Source organism: Thermobia domestica, chromosome 16 (assembly GCF_964235325.1).
Source record: "Thermobia domestica chromosome 16, izTheDome1.hap1.1, whole genome shotgun sequence".
Taxonomy (NCBI): Eukaryota; Metazoa; Arthropoda; class Insecta; order Zygentoma; family Lepismatidae; genus Thermobia; species Thermobia domestica.
In genome coordinates this window covers 17,936,994-17,956,705 of record NC_137469.1, presented here as the reverse complement: position 1 = coordinate 17,956,705, position 19,712 = coordinate 17,936,994, and the positions used below count along the sequence as shown (strand labels likewise).

At 34.9% G+C, this 19,712-nt stretch overlaps 1 protein-coding gene across 2 annotated transcripts in view; it reads right to left on the bottom strand.

Annotated features, from left to right (window-relative positions):
• The window catches only part of LOC145672935 (very long chain fatty acid elongase 7-like), a 163,128-nt gene that overhangs the window by 31,867 nt on the left and 111,549 nt on the right, over positions 1 to 19,712 (bottom strand). For both annotated transcript variants that reach the window (XM_081742161.1, XM_081742162.1), the window contains exons 2-3: positions 17,628 to 17,767; positions 9,391 to 9,581 (exon numbers count right to left, since the gene is read on the bottom strand). In XM_081742161.1, coding sequence (XP_081598287.1) covers positions 9,391 to 9,581; positions 17,628 to 17,767 — 331 coding nt within the window. The remainder of the gene's footprint in view (positions 1 to 9,390; positions 9,582 to 17,627; positions 17,768 to 19,712) is intronic.

The following is a 19,712-nucleotide window of genomic DNA, read 5'->3' as shown; positions in this document are numbered from 1 at the left end:
TATCCTGGAAGGCGAATCCCCTAGATTTAGCGACTTTCCCCCCCAAATTGGCAGCATAGAGCAGTTTGGATATTACTACTTGAGCCAGTGATGACAACCTGAAAAAAATATATATACCAGTAATTCTATCTCAAGGACAAAACATCCAATTTTGCTCCTGAGTTTCCCACGTTATGCTAAATTACAAGTATGATATGTAATATGAAAATATAATTCTTGTGAGTGACTCACTTTGCGCAATATACAGCTAAGTTAAATATCCATAAAGAGCATATCCAGTTTGATATAAGGACCAGACCATGAGAAGTGATTAGGTCAAAAGTAATGTTGCGTGGTAAATCGAGTGTGGAGATTCCGAATCTAGATGTGAGATATTTCAAGCACGTAATCTTCTTGTGGGACGCCCTGGGTAATTCGGAGGTGTCGGGGCCGCGGTGGCTCAGTGGTAGAGCGTTCACCTCTGGTGCTTGGGGTCCCGGGTTCGATCCCAGCCCCCGCCAAGTGAACTTTGTGGTGGACAAACACCGTGTGCGTGGGTTTTCTCGGGGTTCTCCTGTTTCCTCCCACTTACTTCATTCCACCATTTCGCTCGTCTCTCATCATCACCGTCTGCTTTAGCCTAACCGGCATAACCGTGGGACGTAAAACAAAGATTTCATTTTCATTTTTCATAGAAGATGCATATATTTTATCATGATTATTCATTTTACTCAAACAACTTGACCTGACAATGTTCTATCCATATTTACCTTACACGCTATACATCATTTTTAAGCTCTTTATTGTGTCTTTGCAATAAGCTTTCAATTAGCCATCTCCTTGTTGTAATTTTTTAGATATGTGGACGACTTCAGTTTTTTCATTGATTTTCTCATTGACTTCAGTGTTCATGTCTCGTGATTTTTTAAACTATTTTCATCCATTTTAGGACAATTTTTTTAGAATATAGAATTTACATAGTCCCTTTTATATTTAAGCTGAATTTCAGCCAGAGCTCCTCTATGGCTAAGCGGTTAGCGTACTCGCATTTGGCGTGGGAGACCCAGGTTCGATTCCCGGCAGGACCTCATGTGGCTCGGTATCCACGTTAATCAATAGGTATCCATCTCATATAGCCTCGCTGCTGAAAGAAACGTTAAATTCAAAATCAACTCAACTGAATTTCAGCTATCTCCCTCTTTTGGTTTTTGAGATAAAAGGAGGAATTATTTGTTTTTCATTGATTTTCCATTGACATTAATGTAAATGTTTCGTGCTTTTTGATTACGTTCCATCCATTTTAGGACAATTTTCTTTTGGAATATAGAATGTACGTACATATACTTTTCTATATTTAAGCTGAATTTCAGCCAGCTCCTCTGAAGTCTATTCACATCATTGCAACCAGATTCGACCCTGTTCACTTATTTTGTGAGAAACGACTTGATAGTTTCACGTTTCGTATTTTACTCTATCCTTTCATTCAGTTCTACTATATTTTCTTTGCTTAAAGACTGACGCATAAATTTTGTTTCTCACCGCTTGAAAAAGTTTCAGCCTGGCTGGGATTCGAACCCGGGTCCACCAAATAGAAGTTTACTTTTATACCATCCCATATGATTAACTCACTTTACGAATTTCAGAATGTACTTCCCCACGGCAAAGGTAAGACTTTATACAATGACCTCGAATTTACTTTTCATGCTTATTGGTAACTCATTATGTTTACTTCCCACCTGTAGACAACATTGATAACGTGGATTTTATATATGTGTGCATATATGGAAAATCCCATATGTATTGCCCTTTACCCCTTTTCGAACAGCTACCATCAAAAATCCTACGAAACGGGATTTTTCTGAAGTTGGCATCACTGACTCGAACACCTCAAAGGTAATTTCCGAGCGTTCAGAATACACATTTTCGTTAAATTCGGCACTCAACATCCAGAACTTCTCAATATTAGTGCGCTATAATTACATATTTTCAGTTTTGACACAGTATCTAATCTTAATTTAATATCGAGTAATTTCTGTTTCTTTTAATTATTATCTTTAAAAAGAAATATTTATGGAACACTGGAAATTATGGAACTAGAATGGACAGGTGGATTAAAAATTGGGTTATGGATATAAGAAATGAGTAATTAGTGTTTTATTACACAAATGTAAATTTGCGTCAATTGAAATTCCTTTAATATGTGATGCTGAAACTTTTTACACAGTCAAGAAAGCGAAATCTTTTCTCTAAAAGTTTAAGGTGTACAGCAAAAAATCTACTGTGGCTCAACGGCAAAGCTCTGATCTCGGAAGAAAAAACCTCCAGATCGATCCTAATCCATGTGAGTTTTTGGTAAAAAAAATTACTCAGTTAGAAATGTATCCAAGCATGAATGCTTTTACAATTGGCATAAGCGACAATTGACAATTGGCAAGATCCTCACTTTGAAGCCATTTCTCTCGTGGTGCCATGAACGAACATATGTATTTAACACTGTTTTATTGTATTCAATGTCCTCATATCCAGGGGTAAAAATTAGGCGGAACGCGGAGGATGACGTTCCCCCACTTCTAGAAAATACGATAGGAAGTTCGTAAAGTAAGTTCCGTTTCGATTTTTCTCCGCTGCAGTGCTACGATCACAGTTCCGCTCATGCGCACTAGTTACTCTGACCCAAGCAGAACGAGTAATAAAGCCATTTTGAGATCGCTCTGTATTGTGTGTCTTTCGTAGTGATTGTTTATAATGGCAGCGTTGATAAAAAAATCCTGCCACTTGTGAAATTAGATATGCGATTCGTTTCCTGAATGCGAAGAACGTAAAACCAAGTGACATTCATCTACAAATCTGCGAGGTTTACGGAGAAAATGCAATGATTGATTCAATGGTGAGAAGATAGGTCCTACAGTTTAAGAAACGGCATGATCAAGTCCATTACGAAGAACGATGTGGGCATCAATCTGTGGTTTTTGATGAACTGGTGAGTGAAGTCGAAGGAAGGATTAAGAGTAACCGTAGGTTTACTATTAATGCTCTTAAATTTCCAGAACAGTACCTTACGAGAATGTTACTGAAAAACTGAGTTTTCGTAAACTTTGCGCACGTTGGGTGCCTAGACTTCTTCCTGAAGAACACACAAAACAACGGATGGGCAGTGCACTTGATTTTCTGACACGTTATCATGATGATGGCGAGAACTTTTTATCGCAGATAGTCAGGGAGGATGAAACTTGGGTTGCTTATGATACTCCTGAAACGAAACGGCAATCCATGGAATGGAGGTACACTTCGTCCCCAACAAAGGTTAAACCAAAGCAATTCTTGACACCCCGAAAAGTCATGTGCACAGTGTTTGGGACAGACAAGGTGTTTTACTGATAGAATTTTTACCACGAGGTGCAACAATCAATACAGATGTTTATTGGGAAACGCTTAAGAAACTGCGCCGTGCAATACAGAACAAGTGCAGAGGAATGCTCTCCAAAGGTGTTGTTTCCATTCACAACAACGCCCGACCACATACTACAAATGTAACCAAACAACTCCTTGAAAGCTTTGGCTGGCACGCTTTTGGCCATTTTCCGTTCAGTCCCGACCTCACTCCTAGCGACTTCCATCTCTTTCTTCATCTGAAGTTTTTCCTTCGTGGTAAGCGCTTCAATAACGATGAAGATTTAAAAGAACGTTACCACATGGCTGACAATACAGGGGGCAACATTCTATGACGCAGGAGTACATAAACTTATACCATGCTACAGGGTCATAACTTGTGAGGGCAGGGGTAAACTCGCCCCCCCCCCCCCCGAGGAAGTTCCCCGCCGTTCGAGGGGAGCACACTTTAAGATAAAATTTCCTTACTCCATATACGATACGAAAATGAAATTATAAATGAAGCGTCAAGCAGGTTCACTACGTTACATAAGCATAACAGCACACAAAAGGTAAATAAAACAAAAATGAGTCGTGGGCCCATTTTAGTAAAAAAAAAAAAGTCTAGTATTAGGGTCTCTAGAAATAATATTCATTCATATGGCTTTGAGATTTGTTAATATTTTCCCCTTAACTAATTTGTCATGCATGGAACGGGACTAGGGGCGTAACTAACGGTCCCGTAGACCTTGCCGTGCGGGAGGGCAAAAAAAGAGTAAGAGGGGGCCCAAATATTAAAGCTTAACCCCACCCAGAAAAAAGTTATGGCGCTGCCACACTGCCAAAAATGCCTGGAAAATTACAGGTGCTATGTTGAAAAGTGTAAGTGTTATTGATTTTTGTGCAATACATTGTTTTCTTTATCTGTATTCGATTTCTTTTCTTATTACCAAACGGAACTTACTTTCCGAACGAACTTGGTATCTATGACATCCCTCCACTTCCTAAAAATTTACATGAATAAAGATAGACAGCGTGGACGGCATGAAGTCATCGTCCCTGTACCTTTTGAGATCCACTTTTACCCCTACGCTTATCGGTATAAGAAATGTAATTAGAAATATATTCAGCGTTGACATTTTTATTAATTACATAATCGTAAGTTGTTTTTCACCTTTTTTAACGTGCTCTGATGGCTTCTTAAAGGTAAAGTTTTTTTAAAAGTGATAAATACAGAGTATATGTCGTAAGGAAAAACTTGTGAAAGAGTATTAGCCTGTAGCTCGTATATATAAATATCCATTACGTAACATCTAATTCCGATAACTATGTACATTTTCAATCAAACGGATAACTTCAGTTATTTCCTTTGAGAAATCCAACTATTATCCTGTAAATTGCACACTCACATCGAAGATCATGAGGAAAAAGTAATTATTTACATTTTCTGTGACATTGTGTTAGAACAGATATTACAATTCGTTATATAACGTCTACGTCATTCAGAATATATAGATATCTTATTTAATCAATATGCTTCGTAGCATGAATTTCCGGTCGGCAATGGAAAATATAGTGCATAACAAACTAAAATTATATCGTGTATCCTCTTTCTAATGATAAATCTGAACTAAACATCACCTTTCATAACAGATAGTTTATTTTTTTTAGAACCAAAAACATTCTACCTTATTGTTATGTTAGCGGTTAACAGAAAGAAAGTTGTCCAAGGATATTATATACATATATACAAGGTGTTACAAAAACATGGGAAAAAAGTTCATAGGGACCTGTGCTGAAAAGTGGATAGTTTCAGAGTTATAGTCTGCCGAAAACGTGAAAGAAGTGAACTTTAGTAGTTAATAGCTCTACTACTATGGGACCTATCGTAGTCAGGTCAAGACATCACTGAGAAACTGGTATGTGAACTGTCCAAATATCCACGTTTTATGAATGCTCCAGTACTTGCACACCAATTTTTAGAGAGGTAGGTGCAGAGTGATCAAATACTCGCAAACAGCCTCTCTAAAAATGACTGTGCAAGTACCAGAGGTTCTGAAAGATAGATATTTGGATAGTTCACATACTAGTTTCTCAGTGATGTCTTCAGCCGACTACGATTGGTTCTATAGTAATGGAACTATGAACCTTTAAAGTTCATTTCTTTTATATTTTCGGCACCTAACCCTATAAGTACGAAACTTTTCACTTCCGATCACAAATGCAAATGAAATGTTTTTCGTTATTTTGATGTGAAAATATTGTGGCAAATTTTTGAAACACCATATATATGGCAGCTCTTGAGGGAAGACATATGGATAAAATAAACAAAGGAAAGAAGGCTTACCTTATGTACTAATTCTTGTTGGAACTAGCTTCTAGCAATAAATAAAATTCTACGTTATATCGAGTGGCCCCCCGTACCATAGTCGCTAACGCTCTCCCCTTCGGTGCGAGCGGTCCCGGGTTCGATTCCCGGTGGGGGCACTCGGTCGAAAAAGTGTAAAGCGCTTTTTTCAGGCCAGCCACCCTGAATGAGGTTTTCCTGGGTTTTCCTCATTCACACCAGGTAAATGCCGGGGTGGTACCTAACTTATAGGTTCCAGGCTGCTTCCTTCCTTCCCCAGTCTTTTCTTCCCTCCCTTTCCTCGGAGACTGTGCTCACCGAAGGACGTCATCCCTCAAAAACGTGACAGGCTAAATGTCCTTAGATGTCGAGAGCCCAGAAATCTAAATCCTAAAATCTTATGTTATATCGATGTCACTTCAAAGTTCCAGTATGAGGGGAAGAATTAGGGTTTTATTAGAAATCAATGACCTGGATTCGACTTCTTACCCCCCTTTTCTCTAGCTAGGGCTACTTACAAGACAAGAGTTGACTCGTCTCGGAAAGGTATAAAATGATGTCTCGTCTCAGAAACTTTATGTTTCCATTCAGAAAACCCCTGTTTCGTCTCGGAAAGGTATAAAATGATGTCTCGTCTCAGAAAGTTTGTGTTTCCATTCAGAAAACCCCTGTCTCGTCTCGTAGTTCGTCACAAAATTTCTCTCGTATTGTCACCTTAGCAACCCTGTCTCTAGTGCCGATATACAGTATAATACACTTTTTTTAACGGAGGTATTAATTCACATTTTATGTACACATATCGGGTTCTTCAAAAATAAGGTACAAGTTTCGGGAGGTTATTCTTTGTTCAATAGATCAAAGGGGTTTCAATTTACAAAGCTGGACTAAATTATATATTCAGAGCTTAAGACGGAAAAACGCATGAATTTCGAAAATGACTGCCTAGCTTGAGAACAAAGGAACATAAAAAAAATTGAAAGTAAAGAACATGTATCTACCGTATCTAAATGACTGTATTTGGGAATAGTGCAATAACTGTACAACAAATATTTAGAATGTATGACTGAGAATCAGAAACAGTGGTGGGTAACCTTGAAGTTTACCCTTCTGAAAACCAGCCTTAGCAGGGCCTCATATTGACTGTAGCCAAGGGTAGCCAAGCCAATGCCAGAGGGGATAAAGAGGTAGAGACCTGAAATATTGACCACATATTGGGGTCAGACAAAATACAGCCGAAGAAAGTGATCTTTATTCTCGTTTTCTGGTCGCAGAATCAGATACAGATGATGCCTTAAGTTTGATAATACTACTTGCAACTTTTGTCGTCAGTTCTCTCTCATATTATCAATACATGAGCTTGCAGAGTGATCAGTGGATAGAAAGAGTAGTCCTAGAGAGCATAGGAGTGTGAGTTTGAGGCATCATTATATATCTATTGTGGGCCAAATTAAAGAGTAACTTAAGACTCTACATGCATAAAAATGGTATTTTTGTTTAGTTACAAATCTCGGCTCTTGAGATTTCTCCCAATTCCTTTAGTTCTTACATCTAGAATTAATACTTAGATGTAATTGATTTGATTGGCTGGAATTGAAAGTTCCTTTTCAACACCGAGACTAGAAGAGGCAGAGCTATAAGCATAATTAGAATTTTGACATGGTTATGCACAAAGACAATTAAGACAAAACTTTCCGTATGGGCATGCGCACTGGTAATTAAAACAGAACTTTTCATACGGCTATATATAAAGTTAATTAAATTTTAACTTTTCATATGAGATTGCACAAAGCCAATTAAAACAGAATTCTCTACATGGATGTGCACAAAATTAAAACAACACTTCTTACGTAGATGTGCACAAATGTAGTTAAAACAAACCTTTTCATATGGTTATGCACAATGGTAATTTAAACAGAACTTTCAATATGGGCGTCCACAAAGGTAATTGAAACATGTCGAATGTCGAACTTTTCACATGGGATTGCACGAGGAAAATTAAAATACAACTTTTCATATAGATGCACAAAGATAAGTAAAATAGGACTTTTCATATGGAATTAAAGAAAAGCAATTAAAACAGAACTTTTCATATAGATGTGCACAAAGATAAGTAAAATAGGACTTTTCATATGGAATTAAAGAAAAGCAATTAAAACAGAACTTTTCATATAGATGTGCACAAAGACAAGTAAAATAGGACTTTTCATATGGATTTAAAGAAAAGCAATTAAAAGAGAACTTTCCATATAGATGTGCACAAAGATAAGTAAAATAGGACTTTTCATATGGAATTAAAGAAAAACGATTAAAACAGAACTTTTCATATAGATGTGCACAAAGATAAGTAAAATAGGACTTTTCATATGGAATTAAAGAAAAACAATTAAAACAGAACTTTTCATATAGATGTGCATAAAGATAAGTAAAATAGGACTTTTCATATGGAATTAAAGAAAAGCAATTAAAACAGAACTTTTCATATAGATGTGCACAAAGATAAGTAAAATAGGACTTTTCATATGGAATTAAAGAAAAGCAATTAAAACAGAACTTTTCATATAGATGTGCACAAAGACAAGTAAAATAGGACTTTTCATATGGATTTAAAGAAAAGCAATTAAAAGAGAACTTTCCATATAGATGTGCACAAAGATAAGTAAAATAGGACTTTTCATATGGAATTAAAGAAAAACGATTAAAACAGAACTTTTCATATAAATGTGCACAAAGATAAGTAAAATAGGACTTTTCATATGGAATTAAAGATAAACGATTAAAACAGAACTTTTCATATAGATGTGCACAAAGATAAGTAAAATAGGGCTTTTCATATGGAATTAAAGAAAAACAATTAAAACAGAACTTTTCATATAGATGTGCACAAAGATAAGTAAAATAGGGCTTTTCATATGGAATTAAAGAAAAACAATTAAAACAGAACTTTTCATATAGATGTGCACAAAGATAAGTAAAATAGGACTTTTCATATGGAATTAAAGAAAAACGATTAAAACAGAACTTTCCATATAGATGTGCACAAAGATAAGTAAAATAGGGCTTTTCATATGGAATTAAAGAAAAACAATTAAAACAGAACTTTTCATATAGATGTGCACAAAGATAAGTAAAATAGGACTTTTCATATGGAATTAAAGAAAAACAATTAAAACAGAACTTTTCATATAGATGTGCATAAAGATAATTGAAATGTAACTTTTCATACGGGTGTTCACAAAGGTAATTAAATTCCATCGACCCTTTTGCTATAACATTCCTGCGTGTTCATGTTCCATTTTAGAGGTATTAGAAATAAGAAAATTTGTTATTTCAATGAATTGAAGAATTACAGATAAAAATTTAGAATTCATAACAACTGAAGAAACAAAATAATAGATCAAGATTCAGTAGCAGAGAATGCTCCCTCTAATCCCTAGAATGTTTAGTCGTGATTCAGCATAAGGTAAGGCTCAGTTCTGATCCAAAGAATCTTTAGTCATGACTCAGTTGCAGAAAATGTCCACCTCTGATGAGCCTAATTTTTAGTCGGGACTCAACAGGAGAGTAGGCTCACTTCTGATCTAAAAAGTTGTTAATCGTGACTGTGTAGCAGAAAATGTACCGTACATATTGAATCGAATTTTTTTAAAGTCATAAGTTGGCTTTTATTGTCTTAATTATTATTATTAGTTACTTACCTCGTATACCATGTAGACACTTAAAAGAACTTGAACAAAATTGTAGATAATAAGTGTATTCCTGAGCTCAAATGGTTCTCGTTTGGCCATTAGCCTTGGACCCAGATTTTTAACAAAGTAATGGTAGCCAAACAGAAGTGCAATTCCAGGCAACGGACTACCCATTAGAAACCAGTTGCTTACTCTCGGATCTGTTTGGAAAGAGAAGAAGAGAAATATTAGTTTATTTTATCAATGTTGTTAATAGCAAAATACTTTCCCGGTGGGAGCTCATGTGGTTGGGATCCCACGTTAGGCTGTAGCTCCATGTCTCATATAGCCTTGCAGCTGAAATAGACGTTAAACTGAAAATCAAATCAAATCAAATTAAAGATACTGATATTATGAAAAATATAGTCTGTGAATGAAAGGATTGAAAGGTAGGGCTTTTTCTTAAGGTTCTTAATCGATTATTCCTATCTTCTTTAAATTATGTTATTCCAGAAACCTAAAGAAATATTAAATTTTGCTTGGTGTGAATGATGTCCTGGGGTGCCCTACTGGTAACACTAGCAGCGCACTTGGTAGGTTAATGCTCGCCATATTTGGTAATTGGTAATTTGCCTAAACAAAGTAGGTAATGGTCGCTATACGTAGCAATTGGTAATTTGCCTTAACAAAGTGGATAATGGTCACAATAGTTGGTAATTGATAATTTGTCTAAACAAAGTAGGTAATGGTCGCTGTAGTTGGCAATTGGTAATTTGCCTAAGCAAAGTAGATAATGGTCGCCATAGTTGGCAATTGGTAATATGCCTAAACAAAGTGGGCAATGGTCGCCATAGTTGGCAATTGATAATTTACTTAAACAAAGTAGATAATGGTCGCTATACGTAGCAATTGGTAATTTGCCATAACAAAGTGGATAATGGTCACAATAGTTGGTAATTTTTAATTTGCCTAAGCAAAGTAGGCAATGGTCGACATAGTTGGCAATTGGTAATATGCCTAAACAAAGTGGGTAATAGTTGCTATAGTTGGTAATTGGTAATTGCAAAATTAAAGTTGGGAAATAAGTTGGCCCAACCAACGATTTGCCATTATTTATCCAACAGTTTCGAGCTCATACTCCCATCACAATTTTATTTCTTTTGTAGAAGTTACGTTGGCAACTAAGTTGATTGGCAAATGCTCGATAAAGCGGACAACTACAACGTTGAGCCTAGGTCCTCAGTTGGCTAGCCTACCGTTTGTGCCGTTAGGGGAGTCGGAGAGAAAAATAGTTAATCATACTCTCATCTAGATCCACTACGATTCATTCCCGTTTCGCCTTCAACCCTGCTGACAATCATGTATATATATATATATATATATATATATATATATATATATATATATATATATATATATATATATATATATATATATATATATATATATATATATATATATATATATAGGGTGTTCCGGGATGAAATGGAAATATTTTGGGAAATGATAGTATGGATGATTCTAGGGGGAAAAAAAGTTTCCGTGACCACAGTCATACTAACTCTACGCACGCATGCACATGAGGCAGAGAAAATCTTGAGGTGTATTATGGCGAAAGGTTACATAATTTTTGGCTCATCTTCGTACATACGAGAACTGGATCCATAAATATTTTAAATTCATGGTAGCTACACTTCACCAGCAAAATAAATGAACTTCAGTTCAACATGGGATGTAAACCACCTGTATACCCTATGGATATTGAACTTCAGGCCTCCGTACCGAGCACGATATCCCCAACCATTTATTTACAACCTCTCTGTGCTCACTACTTCCCGGATTAACCCAATTATTAGGTTTATAGACTATAACTAGATATGTAAAAATTGAATTAGCCCGAATTATTTCAGACATTATTTTTTTATTTTTTATTTTTTATTTTTTATTTTTTTTTTTACGTTCTGGTTTGGATTAATCCGTAATATTTCCTCGTGATATATTCTAAATCATTGCACAGGTCGGTTCTTCGCACTCATCGAAACGTATTGATCTGTAGTTTGTTGATTTAACACCAGGTGGGGTGTTGATGTTATGACAAATCAGTTGCTATTCTTCAGTTATCGCGTCAACTCTACAGATTTTCTGCAGATGTACAGAATTTTCAAAGCAATACGAAAAAGAAAAATTGTTGGTCTGATCTAGAGGTTTTTCTGCACTATTTTCTAGTTTTGTATTGTTGTAAATGACAAACAGTCCTACAACGTTAAACTCTCAGATAGATGAAAATATCGATTTTTGTATGTTAATGAAATTTTTTGTTTTTCAAAGCTGCAAAAAGTGACTTTTTTTTAAAAAAAATTCTCTGTTTCGACAATATCTATTAAAGAAGCCTACTGTGTTTAAGAATTACAAGAAAGCTGAAGTAAATACATGATCATTACATATACTCGTATTTCTCCAGATATTTTAATAAACATATTAATTTTTACAGTATATCTACATATACACGGTGTTTCAAAACAACACCGACAACGTTCGGGAGGTGATTATGTCATCAAGATAAGACAAAAACTATATACCAACCTGGGTGCACAAATGCTTCCTTTTGGAGTTATAGGCTGCCGAAAACACGAAAAAAATTAACTCTAGAGGTCCATAGCTCCAGAACTATGGGATCTAGCATAGTCGGGTCAAGACTTCACTTAGGAACTAGTATGTGCCCTATCCAAATATTCAAGTTTCAGAATCCAGGGATACTTCCGCAACAATATTTATAGAGGTAGTTGGCCAGTACTTCACCGTAGCCAAACTCCCTCTACAAAAATTGCTTCGTGAGTACCTTAAGTTTCTGAAACATGAATTTTTGGATAGGACACATATTAGTTCCTAAGTGAGGTCTTGACCCGACTACGGTTAACTTCCATAGTATTGGAGTTATGGACCTTTAAAATGTAATTTTTCATGTTTTCGGCAGCCAAAATAACTCCGAAACGAAGCATTTGTGCATCCGGGTTGGTCTGTACTTTTTTGTCTTATCTTGGTGTCAGGAACCACCTCCCTAACATTGTAGGTGTTGTTTTGAGACACCCTGTATATATTTTGGCTTTTCGACCTGGCAACGCTGTATTGGAGGAGCTTAGCGTTACTCTTTCTTTCCCGTGTTTATTAAATTGTACTTTTTGCTTTTATTTGTTTCTGTTCAATAACAGATGTTCAAAGATTATAAACAAAGATAGGATATTTTCTCAGCGCGTATTTCACTCTATTTTTGCAGTTATTGCATTTTTAACTGTGCCCGAAATCACTTGTGATAACCTAAGAGATTTTTCAGCTGTTATAATTCTCTAAATTTGTTTCTAACTAAAAAAAGAAAAAAAATAGGATTCATCATAAAAGGACACATTTATGATACATTTAAAACAATAAATTAAAAAAAAAGTTTTTTCTGAAAAATTTTCTGCATAAAAGTTGACTGTTAACTAGTTGATCGACTTTTGAACTTCATGACGTCTTGTCAAGGCAGTTCCTTGATTCATCAATGCAAAAACCTTTCCTAATTTAGTTCTCTCATATTACCACTAAGGACGCATTATATTTTTCTAAATGACTACACATAACAGAACAGACAAGTGCAAGAAAATTAAACCCAGTATGCAAAAAATAAAACAAAACATTTGTTTCTTCTCGGACTATCATTATTATTAATATTTCTTTATTTTTAACATAGGGCCTATTGACGAAGTTGCGGTATACAAAATTATAGGGTTATAGGGGTTATATTACTAACTAGAGTCCTTGAAAGCATTTTAGAAGATGGACATTTTGCGTCTTCAATCAAGGTGTGCAAGGTCAATGACTTTTGTAAAGTGCTGTACACATTCTTCGATTCTTTTTCCTTTGTAAGAAATCTCTAACGTACAGGAGAATAACCGGTGAAGGTCAGGACAGCAGAAGTTTTCCTTGTTAATAGTAATATGGTATAAAAAGATTTTATTTCTTTTATCCATGCTTTTCTGTACTGTGAGTAACAACTCGTATGGTTTTCTATCCAAAAATCCTTTGTAAGAATTCCGCATACTTGCGGCAATAAAATGGCATCCCTTTTACTCAACAATGACGTCAACGGTGATGTGTTTTCCATGACCTTAGGAAACAGTCGAATGAAGAAAGTACAGCTTCATCTGGATTTACAGCTTCATCTGGAATACACTACGTACGTTTAATTTAACTGAGCAAGTGTAATTTTTGCTTAAGCGTAAACAGTAACGTCCACGTGTTGGAATAATTCTAGATAATTGATTTTTGCGGCGATTTTTTTTTTTTTTTTGTATCCTTTCAAATAAATTGGAATTTTAGTAGGATTAAGTGTTGCAGAAGGTAGCCACAAATAGGTAAAATTATAAAAAGAAGTATTTTCAGTTTATGAGAAAGCGTATGCCTTTAAGAGACGATAATAATCAGGGGATATCTAAAAAAACGTGGGGTTTTGGGGCTTCGTGCCCATTGAGACTTTTTATCAGGGAACCAAACTACACAACATACTGCAATACCAGCCAATTTAATGGAAAACGGATTTCCATAAGCCTTGAGCGGGGTCCTTTACAGGAGAAACGTAAGATATTTTCATTTCGTTTCTATGAACAAATATGATTTATTATAAATTATTTAACATGTTAAAGTTTAATTTTCATGGGACTGGATAAGAAAAGCGTTGTTCACAATTTCTTAATGGTTGCATCGGAGCTGCACAAACACTGAGTTAAGTACAGTGTATAAGGGTTAAGTATTAAAGCATTATACAAACTATCCTGAACTGTTTCCATTTTCCCTTTAGATGAGCTTCGTCCTGTCCTGAGTCGGACAGATACTGTAGCGTTCGCGCTTTTTAGTGGTCACTAGCACTGGTTAGTTTGTGTTTATGGAACTCATTTTCACGCCATATGTCCGCACGACATACGTCATATAACTCTTAAGCCCTCTTAAGTGGCTCTGCACTCATGAATGCAACTCTCCTCACCCAAACGAAAAACAATTTATAAGGCACTAATAGTCCATTTATAATCTATAAAGCTAGCATTAACGGCAATGGGAACCGATATTCTGACCGCACATTACCCCAAAAAGCTGACTGACAGTTTCTGGCCCCCTGAGAACTGCTGTTGCATTTGAAGTTTAGTTTTAGTAGTCCCCTTCTTAAGAAAGCAGTAAAATTCATAATTTCAAGTGTGGATACCTAAACTGGGATAGTATGAAATCCTCAAAATTTTACGTTTTATTAATGTCTGGCTCCCTTCTGTAACACAAAAGACTTTTTAGTGGTTTGATTTTATTGATTTGTTTTTTAAATATATTTAAATCTCCCATTACTTCGTGAAAATGAAGGTTTGTTATATATAATTTTACTATTTAGTAATAACATTTAATTTAAATATTATTAAATTTTTAAACATAATGTAAATTCGTTTTGAAAGAGAATAGGACATTAGCTAGAACGGTGTCTTCCCACTTGCGACAGTCCTATTATCGACAGGAACTGTTAACTGTCCTATGAGCGACCGATTCGATCTGTTAATTGTCCTATGAGTCACCGATTCGTTTATACTAAGATAATGGAAGAAGATAAGGTTCTCTCTTCTTTAACTTGTTTTATGCTAATGTGACTTAGAACCTAACAAAATGTACTATGAAAAATTTTGCTCTACCTGAATTTAGTACGTGAGAATGCTCTCATTACATTAACAATATTATATACGTTTATTTCTGATATTATATTTTTGAATTAATTTCTATGAATGCATTGACTATATCAAGGGGAAACTAACTAAATACTTAGAGTAGCTCTGCCTTTGTCTATGATTCTAATATAATTAAAAACTTCATGTTAAAATGATACGGAGCATAAGTTTAGATTGAATATGTTTATGGCATAAGAAAGAAATCAGGAAGAGGTAGGGGCGCCCGAAGAAAATTTTCTAGGGATGGGCATCTCCATGGTTGCTGTATCACGTCTGGTATATCTGGTATTTAATATACGTAGTTTGCTATATTACGTATACATTTTTGTGAGCCAGGGGGTGACCCCTGCCTTCCCATCGGGCGCCCATGGTGTTCACCATTTGAGGATATCAAAGAAATCTAAAAACACGGTGTATTCGAAGAAATTATTACACAAGTTACAAATCTCTCGCAGGACTTAACAGTTCGTCTAGTTATAAGGGATCATTTCAGATTGCTACACGACAAGCTTTTATGTATAAGTCAAAACAAGGGAGGAAAGCAAATTAAGCAACTAGTTTACGTTTTAGTAGCTTACAATTGGGGGAAAGTAGTTTAAAGAGTTTGTTTACCTTTAGGATTGTTTAGAGTGAACTGCATTATAACTGGTGGAATTGGTTGAGAATAGCCAATCGGATGTAAGGGATCTCAAAAGCTGTCTTTTATCATTTACATTTTTTTTTTTCATTTTATTCATAGAGTCTTTGGAAGTCTATAAAGTAGATAGTTGGCGAAACTATTACACGTTAATTTTTTCAAAATAAAATATATTACTGTGCTTAGTAAGTAATTAGATTTGAATCAAATTAAGTAAAGAAAACAGAGCTTTTCAAGAAAGGGGACATTACAACTGGATTTTCAATAATTACATAGGAATATACTTTTCATGGAAATATCCCTGTTGTCTCGTTAAGTTATTTGAGGTTTTATGTCAAATCTAACTCAAAATAAGTTTTATTTGCACTCACAGTAGAGGAAAAATATATTTGACGAACAGTATCACTGGCAGGTACATATTTCATACCAAGGTTGTTCGGGTGCTAATAACGCTAGAGGCAAACACATTTTACGAGATGGAATCATATCATCTTCCATCATCTCAATGTAAATGAATCGGTCGCTCATAGAACAGATAACAGTTCCTGTCGCTAATAAGACTGTCGCTTCTGGGACTAATTCGCTAGAACAAATCAGTGAAATCTCATTTTTAAAATTCTAAAAATGAAATGAAATTTTTGAGTTTTACGTCTACGTTTATGCCGGCTAGCCTAAAGGAGACGGTGATGATGAGAAGCGAATGAAATGGTGGAATGAAGAAAGTGGGAGGAAATGGGAGAACCCCATGGAAACTCACGCACACGGTGTTTGTCCACCACAAAGTTCACTTGGCGCGAGGTGGAATCTAACCCGGGACCCCATACACCAGAGGTTTTTAAAATTCTAGTTTATTTTATTGAAAACAAGAATAGATCCATCCCCATATAAATCAATAGACGGTGCAAATTTATTGTATGGATCATACATAGTATACATAAAAATTCATACCATTTTTCTTTGCAGATTCACTTATCTTCTAAGAGAGCTTTAGAGAATATGGAATAAAAACACTTATCTTACGAATTGAATTATATATTTCTACTTTACTAAAGGACGTTATAGGTAATATTCCGATACCTTTTCATTGGTTGCACTTTGTGTTCTAAAATAACATACCACACTACTAACATAAATTTCACAATAGGCTATCTCGATTTCTTAACTCTCGAACATTTCTATGGTTGAGAGTCTGAGTTGGCACACTGACTCAAGGATGTTATAAAATAAGAGGACCTGCCCATACAACAAAATTGTGAAGCCATACGTCACAGCTTCGTGACATTTGCTCTGCCCACTCCGCGCCACTAAGATCGCTATGTTTCGAGCCAACAATCATGGCGGAAACGAGAGTAGCCAATCAGACGTGTCGGCTCAGACGATGCTTAATTGTTTTTCGGCTTCATTGAGTTCATATGATGAAGATACGTATGGGCAAATCCTTTATTTTATAACATCCTTGCTTTATATAGCTCACTTCTCTTTGTATACTGTGGTAAAGCATACCTTATGGACGAATATGTGCTTAACATGTTAGATTTTCATTAATATATTTTTAGGTAGATACGCATCTTACAGGCAAGAACACAACATATTTCGATTAACTGATTCTATTAAAATATTATTATTACAAATTATTATTATTACAAATTTGTTGTGTAAATTTTACAAATATTTGAAATCGTAAAAAATCTGCACCCAATAGGCTAATAAATAAAGACAGTAAGATACTCAACAAATTAATGGTTGCAAAGAAGCAATACTGAATGCACCATCACTTAAAATAATATGTTATACATTAACAAAAGTTACCATATTTTAAATTTTACTTTGTCATTTTAAACAAAATGGTGAATGTTTCTTGTGCTTACTCATAGTTGATAACTGAGAAATCTTACCTCCTAGATCGAAGAATATATAGTTGTACCAGAAGTAAACTGCCTTTCCAAATGCTATTAATCTGCTGAAGTGGTATTGAAAGTCTATTGAGCACAATACTATGCATAGCGTGCTGATTATAGGAACCCATTTTGTTGACCTGTAAAATAAAATACATTATTTTTTTAATTAATTGACAAGTATTTAGATATCAATTCTACTGATATATACTTTTTTAAATTTATCTATAATCGAAATATTTAGTCTTAGCAAAGCTAATAAAATAGCATAGTAATCATAGAAAATTTCTAGAAAAGTTAACACTTTCTAGAAAAATCAAATATGAGACCTGAATTTATAAATTTCCCCTAAATTCCTCCCCTAGGTGTTACCCTACGAGGGGATACAAAGTTGTTTCCCGAAAAAGGTATTAATAAATCATATATATCAGTCCCCTACTTGGTAAGCACCTAAGAGATTACTAAACTGAGATCAGTGTTGCCAACTGAAAAACTATAAAAATCCCTTGACAAGATGCAGAAAATCACATTTTGCATCTGAATTTCTCACGTTATGCTATTAATAATAATAATAATAATAATAATAATAATAATAATAATAATATGTAGAAATGAAACTTAAGTATGGCATGTATTACTTTTTATGACGTGCTACTGTTTTCAATTTCAGGGTGAATTATCAATAAATTTCGGTCTTCTACGTATATAGAATAGTTCCTGAATAACTACTTTTCTTTATGGAGAACAAGTATATGTTGTAATGCTGTCAGAAATAGAGTGATGTCCATGACACCCTTGTATCATCATCTTATGCTGAGCCGAATGACACTAGAAAAGTATTTTCTCTATATATTTCATGGGAACGTTAAAAAAAATAATTGTCTTGTTTCATATTTTCTTTTTTCATTCGTTCATTGTTTTGTTTTCTTCTCTCTCCAAATATCAGGGCATGAATATCGTTCCTTGGTACTTACTTGATTTTTAAGAATCACATTGACTAGCCTCGACTTCACTCGATAACAAAGAAAAGACTTCAGAAGAAAAGTTGAGAAAACTGACACGTTTATTAATTACTCATTATGTCTGCTTCTCGCTTGTGAATATTTTTTTTCTTTTTTGGCGTAGATTATACATATAGTGAAAACTCCCGTGCATGTCAATTTCTACGAAAATTCCGTTTATCCCATTCCGAATAATTAATATCAAAAAATCCCACGAAATGGAATTTTCCCAATGGCTTGGCATCACTAGTTCAATTATGCTTTTTTTTTTTTTTTAACATTTTCGAGTCGCTGCATGAATCATTTTCATATTAGCTTGCATTTTACAGTAACAAAATTTGACAATTAGTACTAATTTCACGTGTATTGAAGAATCATTGGTCTACTTTCCGCGCATAGAGGATTTACTTGGCGTCGATGAAGCAAATGTATGACAAATCCTATATATGCTACCAATTTCTACGAAAATTCTCTTTAAACCTATTTGAGAAATATCGAAAAATCCCACATTATGGGATTTTCCCATGGATGGCATCACTGACCTAACGGATTACTGAGCTAAGATATTAGAACACTGTTTTGACATATAACTGGGTGATTAAAGCAATTTTTTGGGGGGTTAATATTTCATAAGTAACAAATCGTTTTGAGATGTTGGAAAAATCTTCCCTAGTTCTGGTGAACAATCATAAAGTACACTAAAATTGCCTTCAAATACCAAGGACTATTATTACTCGCAAATTTATGTTAAAACCTTCAAGTGATTAGCGGTTAAACAATTGAAGTCCGTAAGTCTTAAGCCGTTCTTATGAACTCAAAGCAAAACATTTCATCAACAGCTGGCAAAGAAAATAAATACTTTGAGAAATATTAAGAGGCGACCGATCTGATGCTTCCAACCTGAAATAGACACTAAAATAGAAATAGAAGAAAAGGAAAAATGAAAATCTGAAAAGGTAGATAGTCGCTATTTTGATATATATTTGAAAAAAGACTTCAGTGATTACAGTTAAACTTGACCACACCCTATTGCTTATTCAAAGCACAAGAGTCAACTCCAACTACCACAGTAATTAGAAGAGGA